This window comes from Taeniopygia guttata, chromosome 3 (genome assembly GCF_048771995.1).
Source record: "Taeniopygia guttata chromosome 3, bTaeGut7.mat, whole genome shotgun sequence".
NCBI classification, from domain to species: domain Eukaryota; kingdom Metazoa; phylum Chordata; class Aves; order Passeriformes; family Estrildidae; genus Taeniopygia; species Taeniopygia guttata.
In genome coordinates this window covers 57,934,126-57,959,013 of record NC_133027.1, presented here as the reverse complement: position 1 = coordinate 57,959,013, position 24,888 = coordinate 57,934,126, and the positions used below count along the sequence as shown (strand labels likewise).

Below are 24,888 nucleotides of genomic sequence, written 5' to 3'. Positions count from 1 at the left end.
TGTGCTCATACAGCATAAGCAATGATTTCCTGTAGCTAGCTACTTTTTTTTTTTTCCAGGGTCTAGTGCTTACAGACTGTTGTCAAGGAAGTAAACTATTTTTTCTTCTCATTGTAGATGATGATTTGGATGTCATATTTTCATCTGACTCCAGATGCGGTAAAGATAAATCAAAGTTTGTGTCTTCAACTATTTTCTTCCACTGCAATCCAGACGTAAAGGAAGGCATCCCCGAATTCCTTCACGAGACAGCAGATTGCCAGTATTTATTTACCTGGTACACATCTGCTGTGTGTCCATTAATGTGAGTAGATAACTGTTTGCTGAAAACAGCTTTTGTCAGCACTTCTTAGTGAAAGTCTTTTTTGTATTTATTTGTCACAGTGATTGGGAAAAGAGGAAAAGCTAAAAAAACAGTAGGCTTATGGATTAATTGATGATCATGTGTGCAGTGTTTGGCGCATGACTGCTAAATTAAAGCTTGCCAAACTCATCTGGACTTAAAGCTGGAGAGGCACAATGGAATCGATGTAGTTGTTTTCACTAAGTGAAAGCTACTGTAGCTGACAGAACATGCTGTTTCATGTTACTAAGAGGAGCAAACAGTTTGTGGGTGAGGTGGTCCCCCTTGCCTGGAAGGGGGAAAACTTTGAAGCTGTGACAAAGACTGGCCTCCCCCTCTATCTTCCCACTTCTTTAGCCTGGAAGAGAAAATCATTACAGGCCTTCAAGGGACAATGAAGTATTTCTGCAGTTAAATATCAGCTAATCTACTCATTAGTGAGGGGACAGTGTTAAAAGGGGAGTGTCTGTATCTAGGTGCTTAAAATGTTCTTGTCAGGTAGGCAACCTCACTGTGAAAAGTGGAGTGACTACTTCTGGGAGTGTTTACTTTCTGGCTGCTAGCTTGAAAGGACAGGCAAACTCTTGATTCTGATTTAAACCTATTGAGGGAGTCTGGGGCCAAAGTCAGATGAGAGGTGGATAATTTCCATAGCTGTTGCAGCTTGCTCATGTGCATATTTGGTTCTAAAACAGCAGCTTTGTGTGGATACCTGCTGCTGTATAAGTTCTGGAGTGCTTAATTGTGTACTGCAGTCTTGACATGAAGCATGTAGTTTCATGCGCTATTTCATAGCATACTGGGATGGAGGCACAGTACATATATTTGTGTTTTTCAGGTTGTTTTTTACTTAGCTAAAATCCCCTAATTACAGTTCATGCAGCTGTTAGGTTGGAATGACAGGATGGTGTGGCATGTCTTCTTTTAGTCTGCTGTTTCTAATCCAGTTTAACAAAACTTATTAATAGATCTTATCTTTTCAATTTACATTGCTAGATCAACTAATGATCCAGGAAACAATCAGCACCAGACAGATGAGGAGACCCAAATACATAAAGGTCTTTCAAGGAGAAGCCAGGCTGTTGGTGCTGTGCTTAGTGTCCTCCTGGTTGTTCTCACTGCGTGTCTCATAATTTTGCTGTTCTACAAAAAAGAGAGGAGGTAAGAAATTAAGAGGCTTTAGAAATTTCTTGGTCAGGACTTGTTTTTCTGCCAGAAGTGAAAGGGAAATGGTAAACTTCAGAGATTTGTGTTCTGTTTTTCAGTTGGTAGCATCAGCTGTCAAACTGCTGGTTTCTTCAAATTCTCCTTTACTATCTGAAGGCCCATGTAAAGAGGGCTGGGGTGTACAACTGAGTTGGTCTAGCATCTCTTGTGGGTAACTGCTAATTAAGAAGCATAAAACAGTATGACAATATTGTTAGTATTTGATATCCCTCCACTTTCATGGAGTCAAACTGGATCCATGCAACAGTGTCAGGGAAACAGTGCAAGTCCTGCTGTTCCTCTGCTTTCCAGATGACTTTTGGGGTGTTTTTCCCTTAGATATGAAGGCCAGAGGGGTGTCAGAACAGTCAACCTGGAGCTGTAGCAAGGGGGAGATGTACATCATTCCAGACTGGATTTTGATAGAGTGGTTCAGAGTCCATGTGATAGTTTTTAGCTCATTTGTTGACATGCTTTATGTTGATGGTAAAATTCCAGTGGAGAAAAGTGAGGGCTAATAAGTGGATATAGTGTTCCTAATGTAATATTGTTTCCTTTGTTTAGGGAAATTGTAATAAACAAGATAACAAACTGCTGCAGAAGATCATCTGGTGTTTCCTACAAATACACAAAGGTAATACAGTGACAAAATCAAATTTGTTTCTTGTCAGGTTTTCTTAATATGAAGCTTTTGTTAATAAATAAATAACCCCCTCAATTCTTAATTCCTTTAATGCATAGAAACCATATGGTGTGGCATTGGGAAAACCACATAGCTTATATATATATATATATATATATATATATATATATAATGAAATGGGAAAGGAAGATAGAGTTGAGGAAATGAAGAGCAGTCCATAAATCACCAAATAACATGTAAATGTACAAGAAGAGAAAAAAGTCTGTTTCAGCACAGTGAAAAGTGATGCTCTTGCAGTGTTTACTCTCTCACAGCTACCTTAAACCAAGGTTGTGCATGCTGTGGGGTCTGACGATTGGGGAGATCAGTGTGTGTGTGTCAGTCTGGAGTGGCAGATGCAGTCTCCTCTTTTCTTTTCTTGCAGATAAACAGTGAAGAAGAAGCTAATGAGAATGAGACAGAGTGGCTTATGGAGGAAGTTGCAGCACCAAATCCAAGAACAGCAAAAGGAGGGCAGGAGAATGGTCACATTGCTACCAAGTCTGTTACATCTGAAGCCCTTACCTCTCTCCATGTGGATGACCTGGACAGTGAGGATGAAGTGTTAACCATTCCAGATGTAAAGATTCAAACAGGAAGAGGACTGAGCAAACACCCACAAAAGAAGCCACACAGTTTTGGCAGTGATAATAAATCTTATTTACTGAATGGAGGAAAGGAAACTAAAGCAATAGCAAAGCCAGGCCAGCATCAGGCACAGAACTCTACAAATACAGCATCATTTCATGATGATAGTGATGAGGACTTGTTGAATATTTAATAACCCTTCTTGTGCCTAATCAAATATATATAGAGAGATTATATATAACAGGACAACATTTCCAACCAAATATAAGGACTTCAGCCCGAAAGATTTTTCTGAATTTTGCCTTTAACAAGAAACCATTGAAAAGGGAAGAAGAGAGATTTTGTGGTTGTTTACAATGATCTGTTCAGTAATGACTGGATTTTTGACATCCAGTTGGCTGAGTTAGTTGACTCTCTCTAGCCAGGACACTTTTTTTTTTTTTAAGTCTCAGCATAGATGTTAAATGCTTGCTTAAAAAAGAGAAACCTTTGAAAGGAAAAGATTAAGGCTTAATGGAGCCCCTGGCTTCTGAGATTCAAGTTATCTGACTACTATCGTTTTAACTCCTTGTATTTATTGATCCTCACTACTCAGGTTTGCTTAATAGTAACATGTTCTTCCTGCCGGCAGGGTATTCTTCTATGGGCTCACCCATTGTGAGACAAGAAAAAGTATAACTTTTGTGTGTTGGGATGATTTGATGTAAATTTCAGAACTGGTCTAATTTATCCTGTAAATTTGAATATCCTTTCTAATTTAAACAGATCATTGGTTCAAAGGTGTGGACTAAAAGGTACAATTCTGTATAGCTTTAGCCTGAAATGGTTGCTGTTCTTCGCATGGTATATTTTTTTTTGGTACTGGTCATATGACTGACTTCATCAGTATTTGCCTAAACAGCTGACAAGCACCCAAAGATTTTTTTTTTTTTCCTTGATTATGGCTGGACTAGGCCAACTGCACAGAGAACCAGATGTTTCAAGGACATAGAGGCAGAATTCCTATAATACAGTCTGCGCTACCCAATTTGTCATCACCAAGAAAAACCCAAGGACTAGAGGAGCCCTAGTCTGCATAATGCCTCTCTCTGGTATTAATTTCAAGAAAATAAATTTGGGCCAATATTTTCCAATAGCCTAATTTCTAGTCCGTATGCTATGATCCTGGCCATGGTCATTGATTTGAAATGTTGCTGGTAATAAATGCAAGTCAGTTTTTCTGTAGCAGTCTTGCTCCTCTCCAGCTGTTTCCTGAATAAAGTTATGGACAATGTTAGGGTTTCAAAGCATTGTACAAGAACATGTATTGGTCAGAATTTTTTGAAACTTTTTTGTTGTTCCTTTTGGCTGGCTTATTCAGTTTCAACAATGGTTTCTTTTTATAAAAACTCCATTTTGAATCAAAATAGTGTAATATAAAGTATTCAGCAATTTCAATAAAAGATATGAAGTGGGTATTCCAAATCCCACATCTCAAGTCTGGAATCTTTCTTACACTATTCTGTATGCTGCTCACCACTATCGTGAGATCCTTTTCTGCTGTGATGGTTAATACCTCAGTCATGTCACTCAAAATGAGAACCAGTGTTTGATGACAAAGATCAGAATACATAGGTTGGTCCTGGTGGTGTATTCTTTCTTTAATCAGATTTGGGTGTTCTTCCTCTGATATTGTTACCAGTGGAGATGTAAGTCAGTTTGGCTTAAGCTGCATATTTATACTTAGAAGAGCTTGGAGAAGTGAGAGGCTTGATGGTGTGTTTTTAATACTATCTGTTATCATTACAACAGTTCTCTGAACGTATGTTGGAGAGTTCTGCTTCCCTTGCCCATGTCATCAGGGCTGGTGTTTTGGAGTTGTTTGATCCATGAACCAACTGCATGAAATTAATTCTCCTGTATCTGACAGCAGTGAGTGACTTCAGTGTCTGGTTTTGGAACTATTGCCCACTTTTTACCCAGGCATTTGTAGGTAGCCTGGCTGAATCTTACCTTATGCTGGGTGCATACATAACCAGCTTCACTAGGCTATTTTTCCCAGAAGATTATTCTGCTTAACTGTATGGAGCGAAGGGTTATGAGAATAGCAGGGCCCAGATGAGTCTGTACAATGGCTGGGTCTATGCCTTAGCTTCACCCACTTCCCAGGCAGGCTTTGACTTCAGTTCCCTTGGCTCCAGCTGTCTGCACACATCCTCCTGCTGAGGAGGGTTGCAGGGCCTGGCTCTGAGCATGGTGACTGCTGTGCACGTTTGTGTCCCAGTTCCCCTCCCCAGCTGCACATGGAGCTCCTGCAGCTGGAGAGGCGGAGGTCTGGTGTGGGGTGGTGCTGTTCTTGGCTGAGGGTGACAGAGCTCTGAGTGGCCAGGAGAGGAGTCCCTGATAACTTGATATAGATGTTCCCAACAGAAGAGGATGAAGCAGGAGAGGAGAAAGCACATCTGTGTGATGTAGGGAATGATCTTGAATTGTTGGTTTGCAAAGCAGCTTTCACAGCTGCTCAGGCCACTCTTGGTCTGTTGAGCAAGAAGTTGATGCGCAGTCTTTCAATGCCTGGGCCAGAATGACCTTCTAAGGTGGTTTTTTTTTTTTTTTTGGAGTGTATTGTGTCTTTAATTTTTTTTTCCTTGTTGCCTAATCTATTCCAACTGCTTTCCAGACATTTTTTTTCTTTTTTAATGTCTTTTAAATGTTCCCTCCACTTAGGCTTTTCTTTCTGATGGAAGGCTGCTGTTTGTCAGCAAAAGGTATGGGAGTAGCTGTCCATAGGCAGGACAATGTACCACTGGAGCCTAATACAACTGCATTTATTTGAGGTGCCTGCAATGAAGCCTACCTAAAGTCCTATAGGTCTTCTGTGGTTAAAAAAAAAAAAAAAAAAGCTGTTTTGGCCATGGATACTGTATAGTGTGGCTTTCCACAGCTATTCCCAGTGCATAATTCTGTAATAAATGCTTTTTCTGTTTTGGATCACTGCAAAAATATGCTCAAGTGAATCCCTGATGCAGGAGGGAAGAGATTTTCCTTGGGAATGGAAGAGTGTGGAGGGTGAGAGGTGTGACACATGATAGAAGTTTTCAGGAAAGCTGTTCTTTACTGCTCTATGGCTCAATGTGTAGACACTTTTTTTTCAGTGTACCCACCTGTTTTTTACAGATCCTGATTATGAAGTTTTGCTCACATGTGGTGCCCAGCCATTCTTCACTAAACCCATTTGTTGCTTGTATGTTGGTAGAAACATTTTACATGTTTGCTGTTTAAAAATGTCTATTGTGAGGAGCTGACTTGCCTAACTAAAAAAATAACCCCCAAACCCCCAGCAAAAACAGAAGGGCTTTTCCATAGGACAGGAATGTATAAATGCACTGATTAGAGGTTAAAGGCAAATTCTCCTGGGTGAATTAAGGTCTGATTTCAAATGAAACCTAAAAAATAGAGCTTGCAACATGTAGTTTAATAATTTATAGAGTTAGTCTTGACTTTTGGTCAAATATCTTTGTTACTAACTTTGCTGCCAACTAAATACATCAGTGCTGCAGAGAGGACCTAGTTGAGGTTTTTGAGGTGGTTTTGATGCCAAAATGCCAACCTTAGATGACATTTTAGAGCATGTTGGAGAATTTGACAGGTTCCAGAAGCAAACCTTTCTTGTCCTATGTTTGTTATCTGCTTCCTTCACCCCAGTGTACGTGGGGGTCTTCTTCTTTGGGTTCACCCCTGAGCATCGCTGCTCCAGCCCCGGCGTGGCTGAGTTGAGCCAGCGCTGTGGCTGGAGCCTGGAGGAGCAGCTGAATCACACAGTTCCCGAGTGGGATGGCCACGGGGGCAGCTTCAGCAGCCGCTGCAGGAGGTACGAGGTGGACTGGAACACAACAGGCATCAGCTGCACTGACCCCCTCGGCAGCCTGGTGGGCAGCGGGAGCACCGTCCCCCTCGGTCCCTGCCGGGATGGCTGGGTCTACGACTTCCCAGGGAGCTCTATCGTGACAGAGGTAAAAACAGCTCCCTTTGTCCTCTCCCCTCTGTTACAGACAAGGCAAGGGCTGGGGGAGAGGGCTGGTGGAACCTTGGCTGTGTTAAAATATCCCCTGCTTACCTGGAGAAGGGATTGTCTCTTACTGTGAACTTGCGCTTGGGGTTTACAAGTTATCTTCCCTCTGTCCTTGCTGTGAAGTGTTGCCTTGGCTGCTCAGGAGGCTTATATCTCCAGCTGGGGAGCAAAGCATATTTCAGCAAATAAATCCCTAGGTAGATAAAGTCCAGTTCTGAATGAAATTCCTGTCACATGAGAGATCCAATTGGTGAAGGTGGTGTAGGTGTGTAAACAGTGCAGCTAGCAATGCTGCAAACAAAATGAACCAATGCAATGGTCTTGATTTCTTCCCCCCACCCCCTTTTTTATCTTTTTTTTTTTTTAATGAATAAAGTCTTTTAAAGTTGGTTTAAATAAAAATTAATTGCAGTCAGTGTGGGAAAAGGTATTGCCTCCCACAATTAAAGAATTCAGCTCTGGAAATAAACTGTAGAAACTGTGTTCTCAGAAGGAGTGTGAATAAACTGAAAGTGGTACTTAAGCTGCTTGCTGTACTTTAGCAGTTTAGGTGCTTTAAGTTTAAGAATAAACCAATAACGGGGATGACAAGCTTGATCTCATCATAGAAAGTTGCACCAAATGTTTAGAGGGGTCAGGATTCTTTCCCCCATATGTCTAACATGGGAGCAGTTAAAATCTGTGCTCTAGCAACTTCAGCATTCATGGTTTTCTAAGAGATTGGTCCTAGATATAAGGGGTTGCACTCTAAGTTTATTTCTTCCAGCAAGTTATGGGCTGTGAGATATGAAAGTGAGGAAGTGAGGCACCTCAAATGCCGGGTGAGCCAGGCCTTCTATGCAGCAGCAGCTCAGCAGGCACATCTCGCTGGAAAAGGCTCCAGCAGATCCCATGGTCCAGATGCCACCATCATCTCCTGAGGTTGTGGGAAGCTGAGCACTTGCAGTCTCTGTGGGCTCATGCAGTCATGCTCTCACATCAGCTGTGTCCCCTTTCCTGCTGAAGGGGGTGCACAGCCAGCCCCACGGGCTGCTTCCTTCATGGACTAACCAGATATGTCACGTAACTCTGCATTTTGTCAATGACTTCCTGGTTGTGACTGTTTCTGTGAAACTTCTCAGGCTCTGATATGTTGTCCCCTGCTCTGATTGCTTAGAAAAGGAAAGGATAGTGCAGTGTAAATCCTATTATTTCAAAGGAAAATTTGTATATGGAATAACGTCCTCATGGGAAGTCCCACAGAGCATCAGAAGAAATATTTGGTTTTGTGTTAATTAGGGATGCATAGATTCAATTAAACCCAGCTACCAGGAGAAAGGGAAGGGATTCTCAGTCATATTAGGAGGCGTTTCTGCAATAACCTTTTCTTCAGTAGCTTTTATGTATTTCTACAAGTAAGACAGGACAAGACTAGATGGCAAGTATATGTGGGTATCCATGTGGTATAAAGCTTGGCCCTGGATAAAAAATATCTGCTCTCCAGATGCATACAACAGTGTAATTGAGCTAAAGACCAGAACAGAGAGAAAATGCTGTGGCCTCAGGGCGGATGCAGACACTTCCACCCTCCTTCTGAAAGGCAGTGCTCCATGGGACCTGGGACAAGGCAGGCTCCTGAAGGCATCTAAGATACTTCCAGTAAAGGCATCACACTTAGTCCTGAATGGTCTCTGGGGACTACTCTGCCATGCCAGGGTATGAGGTAACAAGAACTGCCGAGAAATGTTCACCATCAGCCACACAAAAAAGCTGTTTGAAAAACTCAGGGTGATCATCAGATCCATGCTGATTTGATCAATGAGGGCCAACACAGTTTGGGTGCCAGTTTTGATAGATAATAACTCACTTATGCTCTTTCCAGAAAAGAGAGATGAGACATGAATGGGAGAGAGCAGTAAACTGCTCAAGGGCTTTTTCCAGTCTTTAATGTTGGAAAATTAGTTAAGTTAGCAGGATTTCTGTGTGCTGGCAAAACAGGCATTGACCCAGAAACAAATTTAAATCTTTAACTGAAGTGGAGTTGTGGGCGTGAGCCAGCTCCTCATTTCACTCTTTTGTCTCTGACTGTGGTTGCTCCTTTAGTTTGACCTGGTGTGTGAGGACTCCTGGAAGTTGGATCTCTTTCAGTCTTCTGTGAACGCTGGGTTTTTTATTGGCTCCTTAAACATTGGCTACATTGCAGACAGGTACGTGTGGGCTGACAGCAAAACCCTCTGACCTCCCTTATCAATGCTCAGCAGCCAAACTCAGATAAAGGTTGTGCAACTGATATCATCTCTGCTCTTCTGAAAATAAGGTCATTCCCCTGGACCTTCAGTCGCAGCATGAGCCAGTATCCTGCCTTTTAGGTTGTGCTTGGTGGTTAGCACAGATCTGCTCAGGAAGCCCTGCAGAGCCCATGAAGACTATTTTAGGATTGTACACACCAAACTTCCTCCTGTGCCACACCAGAGCCCTCAGGTGTCAACCAAATCCAGGAAATGCATGGTTTGGATCTCCCACTTAATCTGTCACACTCTGTGTGGCTGCAGTTTGGAAACATTTTGCTTCTTTTGGAGAAGCTTAGAAACAGATTGCCAGATGTGTACAGCAGCAGTCACTGAGAGAAAAAGCAGATAATCCCTCTAGCTCCCTGTTCAGAGCCAGCAGAGTCAGACTCCCTGGCTCAGGCATCTGGGCTTGAAGAGAAATAAATGTTAGTATTTTCCCCCTTGCCTCCTCTTCTACCTAGGACTGTTAGTACAGCAGGCTCTGAGTTCCTCCAGCTGAGAAATGCAGCACACTCACAAGTAGATCCATACATTACACGTGTTTTAAGGGTTGAGGTTGTGGTGAATAAACCCCTTATAAATCCGGTGCATGTGGAACTATCAGAATCATAATATTAACCCATGCTTATTTTTCAGTCCCAGTGTAATATATGTAAACATGGGACTATTCTTTTTTTCCCTGAAAGTTTTTGTGGAATTGCTGAGCAACTGGCACTGTAGCTTTTCATGGCATAGAAAAAAAGATCAGTGAGTAATAGGCAAAGAAAAAAAGCATGTCTCTATATTGCATAGCAAAATTGGATTTTTTTTTTCCACCTGAAAATACACAAAGCTGTTACTAGTTTAAAATGCTTCCATGACTAGTGGTTTGCTTCATGCTTATCATTTTCCAATCCAGGTTTGGCCGTAAATTTTGCCTTTTAACAACAATTTTTGCCAATATTGTGTGTGGAATCCTTCTGGTCTTCGTGCCCAGCTACGTGTGGATAGTCATCATCCGCTTCTTGCAAGGGCTGGTCAGCAAGGGCTGCTGGACTGCAGGCTACATCCTGGGTGAGTTCAGGACCTTCTCCCAGGGGCAAGACTAGCAGCAGAAGATGAAGGAACAAAACTCAACTCCAAAAACTTAAAAAATAAGCCATTTAAAAAATGCCTGCCATGGTGTTTTATTAAGGAGTTTTCTCCCTCTTTGACTTCCCCAGTGTTTTCAAGCACTGTCATTAGGGAGAAACAACAATAGCCTTCAAAGCTCAAGCAAGTGGTGGTGGGTTAGGGCTCTTACCTCGAGATAGGCTTTCCCCTGTGGTACAGCTCACCTTTGCAGATCTGTCTGGGCCCCATGGCTCTTCTTCCTTCCATCAGGCTCTGGCTAGGGAAGGTGACCAGGCAGACACAGCCCCTCTGGCCTGGGTGCAGACAGGATGCTGACAGAGGAGGCCATTAAAGGAGCAGGCAGGGGGTGGGGAAAACGTGAGACGTTTTTATGACTCAAAGAGCATTAAAGGGCAAACAGAGGCTTCGGAACATAAAAATAACTGAAGAACAGCATTTACTTGCTGATAAAAAGATGAGGTGTTTGTGTACCAGCATGTATCCACTGGGCTGAGCAGAGGCCAAGCCATGGAGGAGCCACCCTGTGTGGGTGCCTCTTCCAGTGCCCTACACCAGCTGTGTCTGCTGGTGAGGGTGGCCAGGCTGTGTCTGGGACCATCTCAGGACCTCTTTCTGGTTCAGGGTGGAGCTGCCTGGGATTTCTCTGGTTTTTCTGGAGTGCAGTTCAGTCTTTTGTCCAAAATACCCAACTGCAAGCAATCACTGAAGCAGCAGATTAACTATTTTAAAAGCTGACCTATAGAACATTAACTGGGTTAGGGTGGCATGGCTCTACCAAATACCTCTGTTCATTGTGACAGTGTTTGGTGAAAATGTAAAAGTCAGTGCCCTAAACTTCCATGAAATCTTTCAGTGTGGGCATCTTGCTAATTCAGTTATCCAGCTGTCTGATATAGATAAAAGCACCTATCCCACTGTCCAGACTGTCTGCTGCTAAGACATGATTATTCCTTTCTGTGCATTTCTGGATGCTTGCTTAGCCTCTTAAATCTTTTCCTGGCACAAATGAAATCTTCATCCCCTCTTCTGGGGAACTTTAAGCTGTTTTAGAGTATGAAGTCCTTTTCAGGACAATGATTTGCCTCATCTTGATATTTTCTCTCTGTTACATCTTGTTACTCCTGGAGTCTCTTGAAACTCTCTTATGCAAAAGATCCTGAACCAGCCCCAAAGCTCCCTTAAATTTGTGTCTTCTCCCTAAGGGTGGCCAATACTGAATGTCCAGGGAAGGATACAAGGACAGAAAAGCCTTGTTATCCTGCTCTGCTGGGGCACTTGTCTACCCTTCAGCTGCTTCTGGCTCAGTGCTGCTGAGCCTGTGGAGATGTCTTGGTGCATCGAATCTGTGGTTCCAAAACTCAGCAGCTCATTTGGCTGCTAATTAGTTTCTTAGTGCTCTTTTTCTAGTGAGTTTGCTTTCTTGAAGTCACACAACTAGATGCAAAATGTTGTGTGTGCTTGCGGCTGCCCGCTGGAGTAGTTACTTTTAACTCTGTATCAACAAGACTGAATGTGTGGGTCTATGCTCTGGTGTGGAGTCGCAAAGGGCAGACGAACAGTGATGCTACTCTGGCCTGGGAGCTCTGTGCCATCCTGTGATAAAGGTTTTCCTTATGTACTTGGAGTGAGATGTAGGCTGAAAGCCTGTGTTTTGGAAACAAAATATTCAGCTTTGTTGTTGGGTTGGAGACATTACATATGTTAGCATTAGATTTCACAACAAAATTCATCTGTGCAAATAGACAAATGTTTGATGTACTCTGAGATTTCTGCAGCAGAGGGCATTCCTGGATGTCTTAGGCCAGTGCACAGCCAGCAGCAGTATTTTCTTCTCTGCTGGAATTCAGGTGTCAGGAAAGTGAAGCAGAGGATTTTGTCCGGAGGCATTACACCGGGAAGTCCATGATTACCAAGGTTTCCCCCAATGCTACCGTAGCATTGATCCTCCAGCATCTCCCCTAGCGGGTTTCTGCTGTGTGGGGCAGCCGCGGCGCTCAGCTGTCCCTGTGTGCATCTGCAGTGACAGAAGTGGTGGGCCCGCAGTACCGGAGGATGGTGGGGATCCTCTACCAGGCGGCTTTTTCCGTCGGGCTCCTGGTCTTCGATGGCATCGCTTACGCCCTCCCTCACTGGCGGTGGCTGCAGCTCACTGTCACCCTGCCCACCTGCTTCCTCCTGCTCTACTACTGGTAAGTGCCCTTTTGTTGTACCTCTGCCCGCCAGCCAAAAACTTGGCTTCTCCTGCTTCCCAAGGCTTGATACTGAGAGACAGGGCGCTGCTTTCTGGCGCCCACACCTCTTGGTGCAAAGGGGAGGTTCACAGCAAAAAGGAGAGGGAAATAGGACGCCTCAGCAACTGAGATTTTGTTGAATTCTAGCCTGCGCACCTCACCTGACTTTGTGTTTAAAAAACTGACCACTTGGAAAAACATTGGGGGGAAATTGGATTAGTATAATTTACTATTTTCTTTAAGCAATCAATAAATGAAAATAAGTGCCTTGGCATAACTTAGTTGGTCTTACACTGAAAATTATTGACTGATTGTCTAATGGTAACATAAGTGTAACAGGCTGTTAGCATTTTATTTTAAGGCAGAGAAGTTGCAGTGTTTGTGGTTCAACAAAAAAAAAGCACTTGGGTACTCCTTAATTTTAGTTTCTCTCTTCTCTTTTTAATTAATATTTTTTGTTTGAGTGCTTTAGATTTGAGAAATTGTCTGGATGGGCCAAAAGGTTAGGAATAGTAGAAGGAAATTTGTTGCCTTCCTTCTTCCATATTTTTGAATTGGTGAGCCAGTTCTAACTTAATTAGTACTTCTTAACCTGTATTGGCAGAAGTGAGAAATGGCTCCCTAAGAGGAGCTGGTTGGTGGTGAATGGCCTGGACAAGACGAGAGCACTACTCTCACTCAAAGCTCCTCCCTGATTTATCTTCAGTAAACTCCTCTTTGACTAAAGCCACTACCTCAAGTGCTGCTCTTCCAATCTTAGGCATGGATACACTACTTTTCCTGACTGGGGGAGTGGGAAGTAGCACATGAAACTCACACAACCATAAAAAAAAAAAAAAGATCTCTCCAAAGTCTCTACTCATGGGAGAATAGATATGCTTTATGTTTTGTTGTATAATGGCATCCACTTGCATTATAGGTGCCTCCCAGAGTCTCCCAGGTGGCTGATATCTCAAGGAAAAAATGACAAAGCTATGAAAATTATCAGCAATATGGCTAAAAAAAATCAGAAAAAGATGCCTTCCCATTTTAAGGTGAGCTCAGGGTTTGCTTGTACATTTAAGTAAGCATCATGAGAGTAACTTGCACCAGTTCCTCACAGAGAAATTTAATGTACTATGTACTGGCTCTTCCATAGGATATTAAGTTTGAAGAGGAAGATTGTGGAAAGCAGAATCCTTCATTGATGGACCTTTTCAGGACACCCCAAATAAGAAAAAACACACTTATTTTGATGTACAACTGGTAAGAATGTAACACTAGAGAGCTGGTTTTGGAGCTCTGGATTTGAAAACTCCATCAGGACATGGATGTCTGTTCTCCTACTATCTAACGAATCCAGGATGCTCTTCTCTGCCCAGGTTCACGAGCTCCGTCCTCTACCAGGGGCTCATCATGCACATGGGAATGGCTTCTGAGAACATGTATCTGGATTTCCTCTATTCTGCACTCGTTGAGTTCCCAGCTGCCTTCATCATCATCATCACTATTGACCGTGTTGGGCGGCGCTACCCCTGGGCCGTGTCAAACCTGGTGGCCGGGGCTGCCTGCCTTGCCACAGCCCTCGTCCCAGAGGGTAAGTCACTGAATGAAGCCCCATGGAGGCTTCCCATGGGGTTCCTCTGGAACCTCCATGCTGCTTTGGGAGGGTCCCTTTGCCGCCACTCATGCAGTCCTCACTGTTTCTGTTCCCTCTCACACGAGTGAAGCAAAAGAAACAAACATCCCTCAAAAATATCGACTGACATGGGATCAGAGGTCCCACAGAATAACACTGTTGTATTAATTGACACCTGCTGAATCACTAGGATGCTTTTAAATGTGTTGAATGTATTTTCTCTGCAGACATACATTGGTTAAAAGTGATTACTGCTTGCATTGGAAGAATGGGAATTACAATGGCTTTTGAAATGGTTTGCTTTGTAAACACAGAACTGTATCCAACTTATATCAGGTAAGTGCATCCTCTTCCCACTTGACATTTGGCCTGGAAACAAATAATTGAGGCTGATGTGCATGTTATGTTTTATGTTAAATGAAGTTTTCCTCAAATGTGTTAGAACTACACGGGTACTATTGAGCATAAAGTAGGTGAAGCAAAATTAAAATGCTTTAAAAAGGTAGCTTAATAAATAAAAGAAATGTACTTTTAGACAAGAGGAAAATCACATGACTGAAGTAAAGGGAAAATTTGGGAGAACCAGGGTGGGTGAGGGATCTGAAGTTCCACACAGTGCCTGGATCTGTCCTGTGTGAGCGCGAGAGTTGTGATCCATCCCCTTCCAACTGCAGTACGCTGACACTAACATGATCCCTTTGCTGCCAAACCAGGAATCTTGGGGTGATGGTTTGCTCCTCTTTGTGCGATATTGGTGGAGTCATCGCCCCATTCATTGTCTACAGACTGGTGGAGATCTGGCACGATCTGCCACTGATTGTCTTCAGTAAGTACCACCTTACCTTCTTGCTGGTCCTTTCCAGAGTGCAGTGGGGGACCCAAGTTCCAAAGGGAGAGAAAAGCCACTAATGCAGCTGCTTTAAGTTCAGCAGAAGCCCCCTGCTCTCTATAAGGCCTTAGCCTTCAGTTTATTAGAAAGCTGGAATTTGTTTATGCACTCATATCTCTCTTGCCCCTATGATTTCTCCATGCATTTGAAAGGAAGTTTGAGTTGAATGAAAGTTTGGGAGATGGCAAAGAACTCATAAAAATTTGATGAGCTTAATATTTGATGGATTTAAAGCATATTTACTGCTCTTCTGTGAGTTATATTGTCTCTGTCCAGCAGTCAAACCTTAGAATTTCATGTAGTTGCCTGTTTAATGGAGTACAAGTATGGCTGTTAAGCTTCAGCTTTTCTGACACTTTGTTAACTGGTTCCTCTCCACTTATTTGGAAAGTGGCTGCTAAAGAAATGCCAGATAAGTTTTGCAGACTAGTGACCTGAACTTTCAGGTCAGGGCCTGAAACACTTTTATGAATCTTTAGGTCAGGGCATTATTTATAGAAAAATACCTTGAATGGCAATATGCAGATTTAACAGACAGGACATCTAGAAGGGCACTTAGTAGATTTAAAATACATGCTAAAAACGTACAAACTGAATAAAAGAAATTATCAGAGGAGAATTTGATCGTGTTGCTTAGAAGATAATACATTGTGTGTACATTTTCTAATCTTATGTGAATAGCATAAAGATGGAATGTGTTTCCTGGCATGCTCTAGCACTAAAAAGAGTTCTTTCCTCTACAAAGGAAGGATATATCCAGTTTGAGGTGTCCTAGTTCATGACTAACTCACAAGAAGACTTGGCTTGGTGCTCTCTCCACAGGGCAGCCACATCCTCATCCATTTTTGCACCAGCATGACAGTTTTGCACATGAGACTTGAGGTGCACATCTTGTATAAAGAACAAAATAAAATGCCATTGACTAGTCTGTTCAGTCTGACAGTAGCAAGTGGCTGATAAATGCTTACAAGCTCTTTGTGCCTCTGTTTTGAAGCTGTGCTTGGTTTGATTGCGGGTGGATTGGTGCTGCTTCTGCCTGAAACTAAAGGAAGAGTTTTGCCTGAGACTGTGGAGGATGTTGAAAACTTTCACAGGTGAGTCATGAGGATGAACATGTGGCAGTTTTCACCTGAAATTGAGCAAAATCCCTGTCCAGAGAGAATCTTGGCTGCCTTGTTTGTTTCCGGGAAATTGTTGGGTAATTTCCAGACTCTCAATGGACAGATTCTGGACTCCTTTTACCCCATGTCTACCTAGGTGCCTTGAGAACAAGTAGCCTAGGCCTTTACTGGCCTTGAGTAGATGCGCTAGGTTCTCAAAAGTGGTGCAACACCATTATAAATGGTATTTGGGTTTAAAAAAAATGCCTTAACAATTGACGAGGAAAAGGGCAGTCTTGGTAGCAGCTTCACATGTGGTACGTGAAGCACCCGTATCTGCTGAGGAGCCAGAGCAAACCTAAAAGAATATATATGGTCATTTTATTGAGCCAAGGCAGAGCAGGGGAAGAGCCTGAAGTTAGATGCTCCCTGAACAACTTCATTCCTGGCTGATGTTTATGTCTTATTATTCTTGCAGGCAAAGTACTCCAAAGGCCAAACAAATCTATCTCCGTGTCCAAGGATCAGAAGTAGCACATGGCTGAAGAAGGTGTAACTCTTGCTGGGTAGTCTGCTTTAGGGCAGTAGCACAGAAATACCACTTAGAATAAATACCCTCTCAAAAGCCTCTCTTATTTCAATTTCTATGCACATCCTTTATTTACAGTGTTTACGGTTTTCTGATGGGATTGTCCCTATTGCTGCATAGCTGCTTCCCCCTCTGTACACTAAGAGAAACATATTTTAGGGCTGTGAAATTTTTGTACCAGCTGTGTGGACTTCAACAGATCTTAATTTTAGCATGGTAGGATCCATACCAACAAAACTTTGTAAGTGTCCGTAAAGTCTGACTTTGTTGGCTTTTCTTAAGAATAGGCAGCATAATATGATATTTATCTCCATTGTAGAATCAGGGTAACTACAAACCTGGTTCAATTGTGTGACAACTTGCACAGAGTTTTAAAAAAAAATATTTTATTTTCTCTTATTTTACTGGCTACTCACAAGGATATAAACTCACAAGGATGGGCATGTAGCAACTGCAGAGCATGAAAAAGCATGCACAGGAGAAACACTGATAATCCTTTATGAGGTAATAGCATTGTACATGTGCCCTGCAGGGCATTCCCTTGGACTGAGCTGGAATCAGGCTTGGGAACATGCAGGACGCTGACCAAGGGTCCTGTGTATCAAGGAGAATCAGGAACAGCACTTCCAGGACATATCCATCACCTTCAGAAATTTCCTAGTCCATCCTGCTGAGTGACTGTAACAGACTTGTGGTTGCAGGGCAAAACAGGGACAATGGCTCCCCTTGCCTGTTTGTGTTACTGGTCCCTATCTGCTGGAAAACATTGGTTTTCCATAAGGGTACTGTGAGCAGGGTACAAGATACCTCTACCCATTGATAATCAGCTGCAGGGAGAGAACTCCCAGTTGAGCAAGACACTGCTGGACTCTAGCAGGCAGGGTGAAATTCCCCCAGGATTGCATCCCAGTGACCTTGCACCTACTTTTAACTGGTCTGAACCTCAGTTAATGTTCAGTGTTGCTGTGAGGGCCTCCAAGGCAGGCAAGGGTGTTGTCCAGCAAGGCAAGGCCATGGCAAGGCTGCCCTGAGAAGAGTAGGGACAGATCAGGAATGACATGACTTTGGCCTGGGCAGTTGCAAAACTAGTATTTTCTTCAGGATCAGAGAGGAATAAGCTTGTCCTGAGAGGGTGAGAGGAACAGAGGGGGTGTAATTATGTGTCTGGTAGAGCCGATGTCCTGCTCTGGTTGCAGACATGTCTCTGCTCCACACTAAAAGAAATCTGTCAGAACTTCTGACTTACAGTTCTTGGATATAAAACCTGATGAAAACTCTGCAGGTAGAAAATGGGGATGGTAGCAACAAGTGAAGCAAAGCGAAGACTGTGATGAATAAATAAATAACTACAAAAGCTGAGTCCCAATACCCTTACCCATCACACTGATATTTATTCCCATAAGCATTGCTACTGCCACAGCAGGAGCTACAGAGTCCAAGGCACGCCTTTGCTTTACATCATCTACATGTGATAGTGGCATCTGCTTCTGGTGGCAACTTAATAAACACAAGGGCAAACATCCTTCATTCATTTCTTTGCTGGTGACCTTTGCCCATTCAGGGATTGCTTCCTGGAGCTGGGAAGTCAGAGGGATGTAAAAGCTGATCCAGCTGCACATGGCTGCTTGAAGTGGGGAGCAGCAGCCCTGTGTCCTGGGGGGTGGCAGGAGGGTGTCACCCTCAGGCTGTGGGTGCAGCTCACATCCTGCCTCAGGTAACAGTCTGACAGCTTCCCTTCCCCTAGAGAGAAACTGAAGCTGGTCTGCTCCTGAGGCTGCTGGAGCATAACCAGTGCTGACCTTGGAGCCTGGGAAGGAGCACTTCAGGTCCAAGCACCATCTGACTCTGGCAAGGAGCCTGGGAGCAAGTAAATAGGGCCAGATTAATCAAAGTTGGATTGACCCCTGAAGAAGACCCTGCCCCTCACCTATTGCTTAAACCTGGAACTTGTATCAGATGTGCCTGAAGAGAGCATAAAAACTCCATGTTTTGAGATACCCACCAGCCTTCACTGACTGGGTTTTGGCCAACCAACTCTACTTTTACAAATTTTCTGGTGTTCTGCATGGTGTCATCTGATGGGCAGATAATCTTGTGGCCAAGGGCTGCACCTTTCTAAGCACTGTTCTTGTCATCTGCTTTGCTGTCAGCATCTAAATCCAAATACCAACAATATTACTGTTGTTTGGACACTTCTGTGTTCCTATCCCATCCCTAATCTACATCACTGTGTTCATCCTACATCCTTAATATTTTAAAATATTAAGAAAACGGGCCTTCTTCCAGAACTAGAACCGGTCAGGAAGCAAACTCAAATCCAGAGATTAAATATAAGTTGATGAATATGATGTGAATCACAGCTTCTTAAGAGTTGTGGAGAGGACTCTTCAAACTCCAAAGGCACTACAGTAGTGATTTTCCACCATGCATGGAAGGAAAACTACTTTAAAAGCCATATCCTTTTTTGGCTTATCTTTCCCCCCTGCCTCAGTACTTATTTCTGACAGATGTTTGAGAGTTTGGCCATGTAAACAATCAAGCTCAGGGCATTAGGAAACCATTCATGCATAAACACAAATTTTAATGTGCTTTAATATGCAGGGCAGGGTGTCCTGTTATTGTTTGGGCTGGTCCCAGGGGGTATCTGTGATGGGGCTTTCTGCCCCTTCCCTGTCACTGATCCCAAATGTTGATGCAATTGTAAGTGGCCCAACATGTCCTGAGGATTCACTGCCTCCAACTCCTCATTACTTTTTTTTTTTTAAATTTTCCAGCTTGCCTAATATCTAGTCAACTTCTGGAATGTCAGGTCTTGAAAGCCAGCCTGGGCTTAGAGGTGCTTATGTTTTGTACTTACTTCTCAGGAAGAAAAGGAGCAGAATTAGGAAGGAAAAGGGGCTTGTGGATGCCCCAGGTACCCACACTGGGCTCTACAGTGGCAGTGCTCACTGCTGGGTGGCAGGAACTGAATTATAGACCAACCAACAGCACCAAGACTTTAAGGGAGGTAGAGGAAATTGTGTCAGTAAATCAGATACTGCCTCTATGTTAGTTTTGTGCAGAGTCAGGTAACTTGGAGGAAATGAGTGGGGCTCGTGACTGCACTCCTGCTTGCTACAAAAATGAGCTGTGAGTGAGCAGCCCAAAGAGATTTTTAGTTTTATAAGAAGCAAAAGAAAGTGTTCCTTCATTAATTTCCCACTCATGCCAAATAAGTTGCTGCTGCCAGATGCCCTGGGACACCCAAAACATGTGAAAGTGTTCAGGAGGCAAATAGAAAATATTTGCAGCATGGTCCATGAGGAAGTGAAGCAAAAATGCTTCTGGCTTAGGAAGTCTGCTCTTGTTACAGACAGTGCTTTGAGAATCAGATGGCATCAGTGGGGGTCAGGCCTGCTGCTAATCAGGGGTGCCAGCCCAGAAGATGCCATTGTGAAGTGGGTGACTGAGGACAGAGCCTGTAAGCCAGCCTCCCTTGCTGACCAGTCCCTGGATCAGGCTGAACGTCACTGTCCAGCTCAGTGCAAAGGCCATCAGAGCTGCTGAAACCACATTGATGAGGACAGTGACCAGTAGGCAGAGTTTGTGCCCCCAAACCTGTTGAGAGAAAAAAAGAGAAGAAAGAGGCTCAGCTCCTGGAAGGGTAGGGGGCAAACCAAAGTGTTTGAAGAGGTTGGAGAGGATGCCTGTTAATTTTGAAGGAGTCTGTATCTGCTCTTCCCTTTGCAACATTAACCACATCTATGCAATTTCAGGGAACTCCCCTGCCTTGTGTTTTCAGGTCATTGCTCACTTTTGGTTGAGGACTTCGCCAGTGAATTCAAGATTGCTTTGATGTGGCTTCCCAACCCATCTTTCAAAGCTGCCATAGCTTTTTCATGGAGATTTGTTTGCTATCTGTGATCTTTTCATATTTTCTTATCAACCCAGGCTGACTATTGAGCTCTTCTTGAATAGGGTTTTGTACAACACTGTCATTTGTCATTCCCTTTATCACTGTGACTCACTGGTAGTCAGAAATAGAGAGTTTCCAAAACAAGCAAGCTGACTGGAAGACTGGAAAGGCATTTGATTTCTAGCTGACAGAGATTCATATTCAGTTAGAAGTATAAATTATAAAAGCCATTAAATTAGTCAGCATCCACTAACAAAAATAGCATGGTAATAAGTACCAGCCAAAAATAAGTCTTTTGTTTTTCGCATTAACATCAGCAGATCCCATCACTCAAACTTCATCCTCTCATGAGCCCAACACACAGACATTTTTGACTTGCCTTAAAGTTTAGCCCATGAGAGGCTAATCAGACCACATTTGAAACTTCTGGTTTTGTTTTTGCCCTGAGCACAATACATCCTGGTTATGGTATTTTGTGTGGCTCTTGGGTGTTCTCAGTGCATGAACAGCAGTGAGTTGGGACAGTGTGGTGTGAGCAGAGTGAAGACTCAATAACGCTCTGACATGTGTTTTATTTTAGCAGGAATTATACCCTACTCCCTCATGTCTTTTCATACTCCTGCTTCACAAAAAGCCTTTGCAAAAAGATCCTTCAGTATTTTGACAGGGAGAGAAACAGAAGAGCATTTCATAAATGGCTATGAATTTGGAAGCTCTGGTTTCTGTTGGCTCTCACCACCATGAGGTGGCAAGAAATGCCTTTGCTAGGGAACATAATTGCTTGGAAAGGTGATCTGAAGAGTGGTGCTTCTGACAACCATGGAATCTACTCTCTGCTGTTTCACGTCCTGTTATGCCTGGATCTGGGTGCATCACCACCCAAACCTCAGTTCTGGGAGAAAAAAGATGGACTGCTTTCAAGTTTACTGGGAGATTAGTCAGAAAACAAGAACTTGGATTTAAGAGAATGAGAGGATGAGGGAGGAGACAAATGTTTCTGATTAAAACAAAAAACAAAACAAAGACCTTCCAAAAATGCATGTGAAGAAAAGCTGAAATTGTTGTAAATCTGTCCACTTTTGTCCTTGAAATTGGACAGAGGGCTCCATCCCAAGATGGAAAACTTGATGTAGAATTTTTGTGGTACTGCTATAGCCATTTGAAGTCTTTCATCTGAGAATCCTTTTGCCAAAGGTGTAGCCACACACAAGATGTGGCCACAAAGAGTTACTTAATAAATCACTACTGATGAAAAATCCATTTAAGCAGAAAGCTTATAAAAAAGCTGGTCTGGTTCACTGGCAGTATGCTAAAGATTTAATGAGGATGGGAAAGCAATCTGTCCAGTCTATGCATAGATGAGGTTCTTCACAAGCAGATTCATCTGCACAACCTAACTGATGGTGTGTTTGCCTGCAATGAAACCAGGGAGCAGGGACCAATGAGACAAACACAGTCTCATCCTAATTTTGTGACATTGCTGAAGTACTACGGGGCATGGCTATGCCTCTTCCCATAGATCTTCCCCCTTGGAGGAGTGGGACAGTGAAAAGAAGGGAAAGATAGCAGTATCTATTCAACAGAGATAATATTGGGGCAGTCTTGGGGGGAAAAGGCTATCAAGAATACAAAGTTTAAAAAATCAAGACAGACTGGATCTCCAGAAGGATTGTTTGATCCCTGTTACCTCCATTTCTTCAAATTCCAGTCTCATCCTCCCTTGTTTTTTTTGGTAAATATGCAGAGACAGATCAGCTACAAAGCATTTAATTTCTTCAGAGTCTAACCTAAAAAACCTATCCACTATGGCACAAAGATAATTGTGATGGAAAAGAGGAAATGAAGGACAATAATATCTAGAACTGGCTAAATACAGACTCAGCTGAAAAAAAGGAGGCTCAAAAAAAGTTTAGGAAGAAACTACTGCTTCTATTTCTGTGTCTGACCTAGTTTAAAACTGACTTATGGCCATCTGGATACTGTTAAAATTAATGTGAAACAAATTTATCGCAAAGATGAGCAAATAGTTTTTGGTGCAAGAGTTAAAATTTTATCTTGGACTGTGAGCTTGTGTTGCGGCTTGCACCTGTGAGAGAAGACAAAATCTCTCCACTTGTGTTAATTCCTCAGGGCTGTAAAAGTGGAGTCATACCTTGATATTTTTGTGGATTTTTGGGTCACAACAGCCTTTGAAAGTAGGATCTTAGAAACCACCACCCATCTCCCTTTTAAGTGACACACAGACCTTTTCAATCAGGTTTTGGTTGCATCTACTTTCTTTATGAATTGCGAATTTTGTTCAACAACATCAGAAAGCAAATAACCAGAGGAAAGAGTTCATCCCATACCTGTCTACACACTACCCACCTGTCTGCTATGGAGCCAATAAAATCCCAGCATTCACACACCACTGGAAGAGGTCCAGCTTCCAGGAGTCCTTGCACACCAGATTAAACTGTAAGGGCAAACACATTTAGAAGCTCAGGGGCATTCTCCACAAACCATGGCTGTTTGAGAAGGAAGGAAACCAATGGCATCAACTAGAAAGCAGAGGGAAAGAAACCCTCTATCCTCTTAAGCTGACATCTGCAATACATTTTGAACGGATTTTCCCCAACCTTGTGAAAGTTACACCCTGGGAATGGTTGCATAATGGAACATAAAGAGAGTGAAAAAGGGAGGAAAACTCTGAAAGAACAAATAAAAAGTTCAGAAAAATCTCATCCCCCGTCATCACCTATCTGCTTGAAATTTGGAGAACACTTGGAGCATCTGCTTCTTAAATGTTGTTTCTAAACACACTTTGACTCTTCTTTTTGGCTTCTGTTGTTAATTTGTTTTATTGACATATTTGAAATGCAAGATCTGGGGTCTCAGCTTATGGCTATTTCAATCTATCACTGACAATCTGCCCATGCACAGGATGGGGCAGGTGGTAATTACTCTATCCAGCATTTTCAGAGGCCATAAATACTATTAAAGCAATATGATCCTTTTCCTCATGTGCATATACAAATGGAGAATTTCAGTGGACATAGATAATTGCTTGTATGCTCTTTTGAGGGAATAGGAGAATACAATAGAGCAAAAACACAACAGGACACACTTCTTTTAGCTACTTAGTGGGTAAAGAATAGTGTTGTGCCTCAAATGGGAAGCAGACCAGTCACTGCAGTATGAGCTGGGGCCCCAGAGTCAAAGGTGACCAAACTGAACTTGCAGGGGTTCACATGCAGCTGACCCACAGTCAGGGAACTGAGAGTGGCCCTGAGACTGGTCACCAGCCCTTGCATGCCCATCCTGCCCTCTGCCTCCTGCCCTGCCCTGCACGCTGGGGAGACAGAGGGCAGAGGCTGCTGCAAGATACAGCCCCATCTCACAAACAGTTTGCAGCTGTTTAATGAGAATTTATTAGAAAATGCTAATGTGTAAATGTGTGATTAAGCAATGGAGACATCCTTACCCTCCTTTACTTGAGCGGGAGATTAATGTCATCTTCCCACGACCATGATTGCATAAGGTCCTTTTATGTTGTTCCCTATTTCCACCAATGATGGGGGATTGGAAGAGGTTCAGTGCAGCTGAACATCAAAAGTGTGGATTTGGACAAAAATCATTTATGGGCAATGATATATGCCTGAAAAATTTCTGCCATCTTTCTGTCTGCAAATCTTTCTAAGCCAGACAAAGACTCTGTAGCTTGGTTAGTGCTTCTGAACAGATCCTCTGAGCAGGCTGCTGTCCCTGGGTTAATTTTCCCCTGAGGAGCACTCAGTGCCCTCTCTGAGTTTCATGAAGCACAAAACTAAGTAATGAGGAAAACAGAGGTGATAAGTAATACAATATTTAAAAGAGCTGTTACAAACAAGTACTCTTGAGTTACAATGACCAGCATTCCTAGGAAATGTCACAAATCACAAATGGGACTGCTCGTCTGCAACAAACATCTTTTGCAGCTAAGAAAAGACCATCCCTTTGACTGTGTACAACTGCAGAGTTTGCCTTTCTCTGTTCAATCTGGTTTCATTAGAAGCAGAGAAAGGACTATTCCCCTGTTAATGCTCAAGGAGCTCACTGCACCAGCAGCCTTTAAACCTTGCACCCTCCTGCACACAGACTACTCAGCAGAGCACATATTTGATGCAGTGGTTAACAGCTAAAGCCTATCCCAGCCAAAACTGAACTAAGTGCAATGGGAAGTGCATAAACTCTAGAAATCAGCTTTAGTCCCTTTCCTGATTCAGCTTACTGTGGTTTCATGCTGGAGAAAGCAAGAAGAGAGCTGCCAGTGTGGTGTTCACATGGCAGAAGGT

The 24,888-nt window shown here is 43.0% G+C and overlaps 2 protein-coding genes across 3 annotated transcripts in view; both read left to right on the top strand.

Moving 5' to 3' along the window:
• Nucleotides 1-4,296, top strand: part of IGF2R (insulin like growth factor 2 receptor) — a 53,478-nt gene extending 49,182 nt beyond the window's left edge. For both annotated transcript variants that reach the window (XM_030267985.4, XM_030267984.4), the window contains exons 45-48: nucleotides 118-304; nucleotides 1,340-1,504; nucleotides 2,114-2,183; nucleotides 2,617-4,296. In XM_030267985.4, the coding sequence (XP_030123845.4) occupies nucleotides 118-304; nucleotides 1,340-1,504; nucleotides 2,114-2,183; nucleotides 2,617-3,012 (818 nt within the window). In that variant the 3' untranslated portion in view covers nucleotides 3,013-4,296. The remainder of the gene's footprint in view (nucleotides 1-117; nucleotides 305-1,339; nucleotides 1,505-2,113; nucleotides 2,184-2,616) is intronic.
• Nucleotides 4,297-6,338: 2,042 nt separating this feature from the next.
• On the top strand, nucleotides 6,339-16,726 carry LOC100229480 (solute carrier family 22 member 2). The gene is made up of 11 exons (XM_030267983.4): nucleotides 6,339-6,811; nucleotides 8,953-9,056; nucleotides 10,039-10,193; nucleotides 12,274-12,442; nucleotides 13,404-13,518; nucleotides 13,623-13,729; nucleotides 13,846-14,060; nucleotides 14,330-14,438; nucleotides 14,816-14,928; nucleotides 15,986-16,085; nucleotides 16,570-16,726. Exons 1-11 carry the CDS (start codon nucleotides 6,401-6,403, stop codon nucleotides 16,634-16,636), a joined length of 1,665 nt encoding a protein of 554 aa, XP_030123843.4. The 5' UTR covers nucleotides 6,339-6,400; the 3' UTR covers nucleotides 16,637-16,726.
• Nucleotides 16,727-24,888: the final 8,162 nt, after the last annotated feature.

What these genes read in the sequence shown, in the direction of transcription:
- LOC100229480 (XM_030267983.4), top strand. Translation starts at nt 6,401, where the DNA reads ATGCCAACCTTAGATGACATTTTAGAGCATGTTGGAGAATTTGACAGG. An exon ending in GACTGCAGGCTACATCCTGG is followed by an intron (nt 10,194 to 12,273) that starts GTGAGTTCAGGA and finishes GTGCATCTGCAG; the next exon opens with TGACAGAAGTGGTGGGCCCG. An exon ending in CTGTATCCAACTTATATCAG is followed by an intron (nt 14,439 to 14,815) that starts GTAAGTGCATCC and finishes CTGCCAAACCAG; the next exon opens with GAATCTTGGGGTGATGGTTT.